This window comes from Colossoma macropomum, unplaced genomic scaffold (assembly GCF_904425465.1).
Source record: "Colossoma macropomum unplaced genomic scaffold, Colossoma_macropomum, whole genome shotgun sequence".
Classification (NCBI taxonomy): Eukaryota; Metazoa; Chordata; class Actinopteri; order Characiformes; family Serrasalmidae; genus Colossoma; species Colossoma macropomum.
The window spans coordinates 9,548,730-9,560,577 of record NW_023494801.1 but is presented as its reverse complement, the minus strand read 5'-3'; the positions used below and the strand labels follow the sequence as shown (position 1 = coordinate 9,560,577).

General features: G+C 39.2%; 1 protein-coding gene across 1 annotated transcript in view; it reads left to right on the top strand.

Moving 5' to 3' along the window:
- Nucleotides 1–12: 12 nt before the first annotated feature.
- The window catches only part of slc17a7a (solute carrier family 17 member 7a), a 30,829-nt gene continuing 18,993 nt past the window's right edge, over nucleotides 13–11,848 (top strand). The window contains exon 1 of the mRNA XM_036590349.1: nucleotides 13–273. Within this exon, the coding sequence (XP_036446242.1) occupies nucleotides 212–273 (62 nt within the window). The 5' untranslated portion in view covers nucleotides 13–211. The remainder of the gene's footprint in view (nucleotides 274–11,848) is intronic.

Below are 11,848 nucleotides of genomic sequence, written 5' to 3'. Positions count from 1 at the left end.
AAGAGGGGAGAGAGAGACGGAGAGAGAGAGATGGTGATGTAAATAGGTAAGGCATAGTTTGACAGGAGGAGAGAGATAAAGAGTGAGTGTGTTTGAGAGAGAGAGAGAGAGAGAGAGAGAGAGAGAGGGAGAGGGAGAGGGAGGGGTGAGACGGACAGTGCGCGCGGGACAACAGCACACCGGCCGGATCCGGGAGTCGCGAGTCGCGAGCATGGAGATCCGTCCAGATCGCTTCAAGGCTGTGGCAGCTAAAACCTTAGGGAAGGTGCACAGGTAGGAAAATCTGAACTCTGACCTCACACACTTTTTCACCCAGATTCCTCGCTGTGCTGCTCACTGTGGCGTTTCTGCTGCTCTAACTCACCTGACTGAACTCCTCAGCTCTCTACCCAACACCTCAGAGCAAATAAGGCTGCGTTATAGTGAGAGATGGAGGGATGGAGGGATGGAGAGATGAAGAAACTCTGGACTAGACGTTCCTCTGTTCTTCACTGCTCCTCTTCTTGGCAGTTAGTGTTCCAGAGTAGTTCTGTGTAACCTGCTCGTGGCAGACAGATGCTCTCAGGGGATGAAGCACTAGAGAACATCTGGGGCTCCACGAGGCCACTTTAAGCGGAGAGGGGGCTGTTAACGGTGGGCTGCAGTGAGCGACTGATGATATGGGCTAAAGCTGATTTCAGACGCGGGTGTTTGAAGCTGTTCGGTGAAAGCGCGGGTCGTGATGGTCAGTCAGAGCTGCTCTTACATAATCTCCCGCTCACTGGCCACTGATGGGAGCTGATACAGCGGGATGTTTTAGCTTTTAATCAGGTTTTTACGCGTGAAAGTTGTGTCACTAGTTATGCTTTACATAGTAGACTAAGAATCGACTAGTAATAATAATAATAAAAATAAAATATTATATATACACAACTATTAAAATAAAAAAGTTTCACTAATGAAATCTGAATTATCACAAATATAAACTCAGAAACGGCTTCTCTGTTTTGTGTCCTTTCAGAATCAAGAAAACTGGCTATTTTCTGCAGATAATAAGGTCTGAAAAAAGGTCTGAAAAGGATCAGGAGCTGTTGCATGATAAAATGTAACATTTAATTTCTATCAATTATATTTTTGTATTAATAAACGCTATTTTTGTAGTAAAAATTGATGTTTTTGAGTAGCGAACATAACATTTACTAATGATAATTGAATTCCCACTAGTAAAAAAAACAACCTTAGTAACATGTACAGTCTGTTTCTGAAGCTGATCTGTTTTAATTTAAACAATATAATAACAAGAAATAAAAAAAGAAATAAAAACTACAGCTAAAACTACTGCAGTAGTAAAATGTTTTACATTAAAACTTACATATTTCTGGTAATTCAATTCTTACCACTGTTTTATTGTTAGTGAAAATTGCTTTGGTATCAAGAAAAATGTAATTGAACGCCAGAAATGCTCTCCATCTCTGGGTGGATGAGATTACACTAGTGCGGAGCTGAGGGTCCTTCGCGCGCTGTGCCACACTGACCTCACTGTCATCACCTCCACCTGAAGCGCAGGTTCCTCAGCGTACAGAGCGCAGTCCTGTCACATTTTAAACATCACTCTCTCCTATATTGAAACATTAGAAATGCTCCGAGTTTCTTCTCCGTTTCTTAGCAACAAATGCGTGATCAGCACTTGATCTCGAGGATCATCTAACTCGAGAATTATTTAACACATCTGAAATCATGAAAATGACGTAAATTGAAAAGAAAGAATGGAAGTATAAATATTTCAGCGCGTGCTCTCAGGGGGATTTGCAGTAGCATCTACACATTCAAATCCCCTCTGAAATAGCTCATCACTAACACACACACACACACTCTGTCCAGCTGTTTCCTCCTCCCTTCCACATCGGCACACCCGTCAGCTCCACCCTGCAGCGCGAGGCGCACCGGGATTAAAGGCGGAGAGCACGCGAGTTACGGTTCATCCACGTTGTCACACGTGACAGAGATAAAACTACCGATGAGATTCAGATTAGACAGAGAGAGAGAGAGAGAGAGAGAGAGAGAGAGAGAGAGAGAGAGAGAGAGAGAGAGAGACTTTAGTGTCAGGCTTCATAATACAACTGAAAACGTTACCATCTTCTTTCAAAATGCAGAACTTTGTTAAAAGGTGCCAAATCAATTTACAACTCACAAGCTCCATCTTTACAACTCACAAACTCCATCTTTACAACTCACAAACTCCATATTTACAACTCACAAACTCCATCTTTAGCCTTACAGTTTATCTTTTTACAGGTCAAGAGATTCACTCATGACGTAAGCCTTGTTTGCAGAAGTATTAGCAGAAGACTTGGATAAAGTTTGTGTTCACACACTGCTCGTGTGTTTAGGTAAATAAAACATGCTGTCATGTGTTTACAGATTTAGAGCTTTGATCTAATAGCATGGAACCATGAACACAATCATCACCAGCACACACACACACACACACGCACACACAAACACACACACCATTGTCCCTAGGTCTGGACACCCCTTCTAGTTTGTGGATTCAGCTACTTTAAGGTGCAGCCACTTCTTGCACAGTTTTAGTTTAGCTGCAGACACATACAGCCATAGAAGCATGGAAGTAGATTGGGATGCTCTGCAGCAGCCTCACACAAGCGTCCATGCACAATTCCACATGTTTACAAGAGCTGCACAGCATTGGATGGTGAAGCAGTGGAACCATGCGCTGTGGTTAAGCACCATTTGGAATGGGTTGGAATGATGAAGCACCATTTGGGGTGAGTTGGAGCAATGAAGCTCCAATTGGAATGACTTGGGGGATTAGGCACCATTTGGAATGAGTTGGAGTGATGAAGCACCATTTGGGATTAGTGGGGGGCTGAAGCAGCATTTTCAATGACTTGGGGGTTTGAGGCACCATTTGGGATGATATGCAGTGATGAAGCACAATTTGGAATGATTGGGAGGATTTGTCATGGTTTGTGATGAGTTAGGGTGAGTAAGCACCATTTGGAATGGCTTATGGTGATGAATCACCAGGGCTGAAAAAAAGGACAGAAAAACTGTTCTTGAGTAAGAGTACGGGAACTGTGTCAAAATCTTACTCAGTAAAAACTGGAACCATAGGACTAAAATGCACTTGAGTGAAAATAAAAAGTATCAACATATAAACATGCTCAAGTATATAAAATTGAAAACCCTGCCAACCACCAAACACCAACCTCTACTTTTCTGCAGAGTTTAATTCCCACCTGCATCTACCCCCACCCCCCTTAGATGTTTAACAATTACTTTGAAGGTTTAAATGGTGTAAAGTAAGGAGTAAAATATATGTTTTTCTCTTAGAAATGTAATTGAGTAAGTAACAGTATGAATGTGCAGTAATACTCGTGTATAGTGCAAATCATCAAAAAAAGTGCTTAAGTATAGAAACAAAGTACACATACTTTATGTGCATTTGCACCCCTGTGAAACACCATTTAGGGTGAGTTGGAGTGATAAAAGACCATTTGAAATTAGCTGGAGTGATAAAACATGATTTGGGGTGAATTGGAGTGATGAAGCTCCATTTGCATTGAGTTAGATTGATGAAGCTCCATTTAGAATGAATAAGAGTGAGGAAGCATCGTTGGGATGAACTGAAGTGATGTAACATCATTTGGGATTAGCTTAAGTGAAGACACTCCATTTTGAATGAATTGGAGTGATGAAGCTATATTTGCAATGAGTTGGAGTGATTACGCACCATTTGGGTTAAGTTGGAGTGATGAAGCAACATTTGTGATGAGTGGAGTGAAGCACCATTTGGGATAAATTAGTGTGATGAAGCACCATTTGGTATAAATTGGAGTGATGAAGCACCATTCTGGATGATTTGGAGTGATGAACCACCATTTGGGATGATTTGGAGTGATAAAGCACCATTTGGGATCAGTTAAAGTGATGAAACACCATTTACGATGAGTTGGAGTGATGAGGCACCAATTGGGATCAGTTAGAGTGATGAAGAACCATTTGGGATAAGTTGGAGTGGTGAAGCACCATTTGGAATGAGTTGGAGTAAAGCAACATTTGAAACCAGTTGGAGTGATGAAGCACCATTTGGGATGATTTGGAGTGATGAAGCATTATTTGGGATGCGTTGGAGTGATGAAACACCATTTGGGATTAGTTGGAGTGATAAGGCACCAGTTGGGATGAGATGGAGTGATAAAGCACCATTTGGGGTGAGATGGTGTGATGAAGCATTATTTGGGATGCATTGGAGTGGTGAAGCTTCATATGGGATGAGTTGGAGTGATGAAGCACCATTTGGGATGAGTTGGTCTGATTAAGCATTATTTGGGATGCATTGGAGTGATGAAACACCATTTGGGATGATTTGGAGTGATCAAGCACCATTTGGGTTCAGTTAAAGTGATGAAGCACCATTTGGGATAAGTTGGTGTGATGAAACGCTATTTACGAAGAGTTGGAGTGATGAAGCACCATTTGGGATAAGTTGGAGTGATGAAGCACCATTTGGAATGAGTTGGAGTAAAGCAACATTTGAAACTAGTTCAAGTGATGATGCACCATTTGGGATGATTTGGAGTGATGAAGCACCATTTGTGATCAGTTAAAATGATGACACACCATTTAGTATAAGTTGGTGTGTTGAAACGCTATTTACGAAGAGTTGGAGTGATGAGGCACCATTTGTAATGAGTTTAACTGATGAAGCCCAAACAAATACTTACAGAATGAGTTGGAGTGCTATTTATGATCAAGACATGTTCAGTGTATGTCTGTAAACAGGTGTTTATAGGTATACAATACTGTGTAATCAGAGGCTGCACTTTTGTTTAATTTTCCGGTGAAAATGGCCATGAAGCTAGTTATTCATTTTTCAGGAGATATTTCGAGAAGATTAAATATAATGTAGTTACAGACATAAGATAATCCACTGATGTAAGGAAGAGGAAAGCCAAAGGAAAATAAGACAAAGACAAGAATTTCCAAAAATTGATTAAAAAAAAAAAGGATTGAAATATACAGATAAAATTTAACTTCTAACAACCACACAAGACCTCGTAGACCATCAATACTGTCACCTTGAGATAAACAGTATTTAAACATTATGAGTCTGAAAGGAAGCTCTAACTGAGAAAAGAATAAAAAAACGAACTGCTGGTGTTCTCAGAACAATGGAATGGAATGAAAGGCAAAAGGTGAAGATACTAAATATATGAAAAAACATATGTATATATATATATTTTATAGTTGTTGAGGTTTCTCTCTGTGTGTGTGTGAGTGTGTGTGTGTGTGTGTGTGTGTTCATGATGAAACTGCATTATAGAGAGCAGTACAGTCAGCAGCTGATTAATCATTTAAAGCCTCTCCTGCTCCTACTGTTACACACTGCCAGTCCAACAGCCCAGCACACACCAACCATACACCTCACACCTGCGCTCACACACACTCTCTGTCCCCCCATCTCTCACTTTTGCACTTCTCTACCTCCTCTCTCCATCCCTCACACCTGCACCTCCACCTTCTCATTCTCTTATCCACTATCCTTCCACTCATCCTCACTCATTAGTGTAGCCTTGGTTTATTCTGTTCATCTTTCACTCTGCACTCATCCTCTTCATCCCTATATCCTGCTGCCCGGCATCCTTTTGTTCTTTCCCATTTATCCTTACTATGGTCACGTTCTTTGCTAATGGACCTTTGGTTTTATAATGAGACTGAACCATTGCCCAGTTGACCTATTTAAGCCCCACCCACAAACATGTTTGTTCGCAACAACTGTTGCTAGATTTGACAAGCTTTAAATAACATCACCAAAAAATACCACTTAATCTAATGAGAGATTGTAGCACAGAACTCAGAATACCTTCGCTAAGAGTGTGTTATTCATTTCAAATAATATTTATTTTCTATGAGTGTGAAAGGTCACATTGTTAGAATAGTTTGGGTGTAGTTTTTCTGTTCCAACCTACTTACTTTTTAGTACCTGAAACAACTTAGTTCAGGTAGCTTTTTAACCCCTTGAATGCTCAGGACTTACCAAGCTTTAGGATGTAATAAGGCTAAGATTATAAGGGGTTAAACTCTATCTCAAACTCAAAAATCGCTACGATTTCCTTTGAGATTGAACAGAATATTTGTTAATGTTCTGTTAAGCTTGCTCAACTTCATAGCCGTTACTACAGAAGAATGCGTTTGCATTGATGCTGTAATTTAATACCTGTAGTCGACATACTGAGCACAAATTAGGCTACAATATCAGCTACATTTCACTACACCAATCAGTGATTGTTCCACTCTTCATTTACATGATGAAGTTCTTATTTGGAGATTGGTTCGTTTGGGTATGTTGCTTATCTGATGCATGTGAAGGTCATGTTGTTATGAAATTTGTGTAACTGTGTGTGTGTGTGTGTGTATCAGGAGGGGGGAGTCTCTCCCTGGGTGACACAGTCCCACTGAGACCCAATCTGTTCACTGGAGGCAAGGGTGGGGGGTGGAGGGATTCAGTTTAAAATACATAGTGAGAGAGAGAGAGAGAGAGAGAGAGAGAGAAGGGATGATAGCAAGAAAAGGAGAGAAAGAGAGAAAAGAGAAAGAGATGGGGAGAGAGAAAGAGACAGAGAGAGATGGGAGAGGGGTGGAGAAAGAGAGAGAGGGTGAATAAGAGAGAGAGAGCAAGAGTGAGAGAGAGAAGGGAGGGATAACAAAAAAGTAAAAAAGAGAGAAAAGAGAAAGAGATTGGAGAGAGAGAGAGTGTGTGAGAGAGAGACAGAGAGAGAGAGAGAGAGAGAGAGAGAGAGAGAGAGAGAGAGGGAAGTGAGAAATAGAAAGAAAAGGAGAGAAAAGAGAGAGAGATAGGAGAAAGGAGAGAAAATAAAAGAGAATATGAGAGAGAAAGATAAAGAAACAAAGAAAGAGGGAGAAAGAATGAGGGGAAGAAAGAAAGAAAGAAAGAAAGAAAGAGGGGTACAGAGAGAGAGAGTGTGAGAGAGAGAGAGAGAGAGAGAGAGAGAGAGAGAGAGAGCGAGCAAGAGAGCGAGAGAGAGAGAGAGAGAGAGAGAGAGAGAGAGAGCGAGCAAGAGAGCGAGAGAGAGAGAGATTTGTGTGGATTTCCATTGCTTTAATCTGTCACCTTTTTCAATATCATCACAATCAAGCACAGTGTTGATTCAGATGTAGGTCACTAAAGAAGGTCAAATAGGTGATCACCTGCCAAACTGCTCACTGTAGGTTAAAACTGACAGAGTTACAGGTTGATTGAGTTTATTAGGAGAGCAAAGGAACAGCATAATAATGAGATGGATGGATGCAGAGACAGAGACAGAGACAGAGACAGAGGGAGGACAGTGGGATTATGTAATTTTTTACTGCACAGGCCTCATCCTCTTACTGTGAGATTAAAAGGAACTGTTTGTCTATGTGTGTGTATGTGTGTGTGTGTGTGTCTGTGTGTGTGTGTGTGTGTGTGAGAGAGAGAGAGAGAGAGAGAGAGAGAGAGAGAGAATTACAATATCACCAGACAGTTCACACATACCTCGCTCACTTCATAAAACAGTGAATGTGTTATTATTTTTGTGTACTGATAATGCTGATATACATGTAATGATTATACATCAGATTAATGTTACTACTTTTAATGTCATTTCTATATTATTATTTTTTAAAGGTTGGATAAGATCAGTGCAAGACATATCGTATTGATATATAATTATGATGTCCAAAGCTAATGTTTTAATGTTAATCATATTTATAAAGTAAATTTTTTGTTTTTCTCTTTAAAATATCCTTTTAATTTTCTTTATGAGCGTAATTTTTAAATAAAAAAGGTTTATTCAGAAAATGCTGTCCCACATTTTCATGCCATTACCAAAACACGAAGAATGTTAGTTCATAGCGGAGCCTTATTTTTGCCACACGCCTGCAAGTGAGACTGCATCCTCATGCCATGTCCCTCATGGCAGAAAAACAGTATTTTCTGCAATTAAGTAAACTTTTTTTTTATTTTGATGAAAAATATTATGATTTTATGTGCAATTGTTCAAAGCTGTGTTTGCTAGTCATGTTCTGGCTAGCTTTTTTCAAAAATTAGCTAAGACTGTCAGAAAGAATAGTTTAAATAGTTTAATCTCAATAATATTAAACAATTTGATAGATAACAATTTTTGCAAGTTAAAATCCTTGGCGCGGCCCCATCATCGGCCCAGCTTTTCAAACGTTTAGACTCTTGCAGATCCTGCCATTTAGGGATGGCAGGGGGTGGAGCGTAGCCTCTGGGCAACCATGGGGGTGGGGGGGGAGAGATGTAGCATTAGAGCTTTCATTATTGTTTTGGTATTTGACAGTCATTTATTTTAATGAATTAAATACACTTAAGGTAAAGAGTTATTGAAAGCAAGATTATCTCAGTTTAAAGTCCAAGTCAGTTAAAAGTCTAAAAGGTTCTCACTTCTCACAAAGATTCTGACTTTGAACCAATTTATTAACGATCCATGTATGTATCCATCCTGTGAAGATCGGATGATGGTGATAACAGATTACAGTAGAGTTCTGTTATTATAGAATAATGTTATTCTATAATAACAGACCTTTTTGCCATTGAAACAAAGAAAACATATGTTCTTAATTCATTTTAATGTAGTACTGTGTAATAAATGCTTTTAAATAGATAGAAAGTGATTAAACATAAACTGGATGAAAACAGAAACACTGATTTACTATAAACATTGAAATCACTAAGGTTTATTATGTTTTGTTTATTTAAATATCTTATTAAAAAGCTCTTTTTTGCTTGTTTGACAAATAAAGCTTCGATCATTCATTCATGGATATATATTTCTTTTATTTTAATTAACAGTGGGCCTCAGGTCACGTCACTCAGGAGGAAGATACACTGTGTGTGTATGCGTGTGTGTACTAGCAGTGTGTCACAGATTGTAGCAGCAGGATGGAACATCTCAGTGTGGCTATGTGCTGGCGCAAGAGCAGCGTCAGTTCAGGGGGATTCTCCATGTTTGCGATAGCAGAATTCTGCCTCCTACTGCCTCACACCTGCTTGTCATCAGAGAACTTAAATCTGCATGCACACTCATGATCAGCTGTTTCGTAGTTCTACGGTGGGCTACAGAAAGAAACCTAGATAAGCTGAAGCCTGGGGGCTGTTTTCTGCGGCAGAGCAAGACTCACAAGTACATAATCTGTAATCCTAGATTTTTTTCATCCCCTGTGCACACATGGTGAAACATGGACACACACACACAAATGGACCCCTACCCCCACCCACGCACGGACACAAACATTGAGAATATGCTATAAAATCAGTGCTAATTGCAGCCATCAGCTATTCTCATTAGCAGGTAGCATATGTGCTGCAGTTGGCCAGCAATCTGTCTGCAACCAGCGTTAACCTTAATTACACATTCTTTCCTTAATACATGATTCAGCAAGTGTAAAACAGAGAAAGGAATGAGCTAAAGCAGTGGCATCACTACCGGTAGTGCAAGCAGGACAATCGCAGTGGGGCCCATCATGCACTGCATTTGTATCAAACCCCTTATCTGCTACTTACGCAATTTTACACCATGACTCATTGGTGCCTATTAGGGGTGCCATAATACTCATGTCAATGGGTCATGAGACAATATGCGCTGTGAACCGAATACAGTTAGATTTCATGCTATAAAATGCATAATACTGGAAATGATGTCTATACTTCTAATGAACACAGTCCATAATATCCTGACAGTGATAACCACAAATGTATACATAAACATTAGCCTACCTCAGCCGAAGATGAAGTTGGTTTCTTATAAGAATTTTCCGTTACACTTTAAATGGTGCAGCAATTATCAAAAATGTATCGTTGTGATGCAAAAACAACAATATGTGTCATGTCATAAAATTTGTGTATTGTCACACTTATAATGCATATAGGAAAGAAAAATCAAATGAGAGATCTCCCTAATATCTGTAATATATGTAAAATGAGATCTAATAGTATATTTACAATATATTCCAAGTGCAATAAGTTATGTCTATGAATTACGTACTTTAATGTATTTAAGTGCTACTTAAATTGTTCAAGAAAGCACTCAAAAGCCCAAGTAAACGCATTTAAAATCATAATCATAGTTCAAATCATAATCAATTGATCATAGTTTCATTACAGTTTAAATGCTTTAATTCTCACAAGGTTATCCAAAGCAATACATAATGCATTAAAGTATGTTTGAAGTGTAAACATTATACTTAAATGTAAAAAGTAAATGCATTTTTCTTTCATAAGATATCTCACATTTCCTCTTGAGTTTTAATAGACATCTCAATAAATTCAGACATTGTGCTCAGACTTGCTATGATGTTCGTGTTTATCTGTAACTAAAAACAAGAACTTAACAATTTCTCATCCAAGACTAAGAGCCCTTTAGTTTTAATGCTGTGAGTAACTAATATAATTTTATCTGGACCAGAAGTAGCTTATGTCACCTTTTTGGCTCATGCTATTTCAAGCAGAAGTAATAAGTTTTCTGAGTCATCAAAGACCAACAACAGCAATAAAACTGAGCAATATGGCAAAAATATAACAATCATGATACTTCAAGATATGTTTTCGATACACGATAAGTATTTGTTAAACTAGAACAGAGAAAAAAGAACCAATAGTGCGAAATTTAAAAACTGCTATCAGGACTATAACTAAAAGGACCAATTACACCATTTTAGTAATAAAACACAAAGTTGGGCAGTTTTCTTTAAGCACTGACAATATCTATGATGTGCTCAGAAGAGCGTTTTCAGATGTAAAGTGACATAATTTATCATGATAACTGTAAGTATCATTTTTGCTCACCCCTAATGGGTAGCAAAGATAACTTCAGAACATACTCCAGCTAATAGCCTTAATTAGAGCACCAGCATGGTCGAGACATAGCGATAGATATAACAACAGATATTAACAATCAATTTACATTGTTGTTTTTATTTAAAGAAGGTCAGTATTGTACAAAGGGGCCCTTAAGGTCCTAGCTGAAGAGAAGACGAAAGACAAATCAAGAGTGGACATGCGTCACACGTCATTCTATCTCCATCTCACTGCCGCTCACATTCATTTCCGGAAGTGAATAATTTCTGTAATCCTAATCTGAGGGTGGAGTTACAGATTATCTGTGAGCGAAACAGCGAGTGTTGAGAGAGGGTGGAAAGGGCGGAAGTGGTGGGCGAGAGAGCTTTAGGCCATATATATCCCTCACTTACACACATAGCAGGAAGGACATAAGCTCTTACTTATAGAATTGATCACTTCAAATACATGAATATCTGCAGTTGAAGATGCAAATCTCTTGTGAACGTGCATACGCACACAGAACTCACAGATATTGGTCTCTCGCGTCACTATATCCCTCCATGATTGTGTGTTGTTTCAGGTTGAAGGGATTACGAGGGGATCGGGAAAGTGAGGTAGAGGGAGAGGGAGAGAGAGAGAGAGATTAATGGATAGATTGTGGTGCAGTATTTGTGAATGTTGTGCAGCTTCAGGGAATCTTTGTATTGTATGTATTGTGTATGTTTTTCATGTAATTTCAGAGGTCACAGTCTTCTATCTAGAGCCATGGAACTTTGCAGGATTGAAGAGCATATACAGAAATCATGCACTTTTTCACCTTAGAGCCCCCTAAGCAATTGGCCAAGCAATACCTTAGCAACTACCTGGGATACCATAAGAAGGGCCTATCCACACCTTAACAACAACTGGGGATACCCAAGCAGTATGCTAGTAAAACCTTTGTAACCACCTGGGACACCATTGCAATGGCCGAGCAATACCTTAGCAATCCCCTGGGATACCATA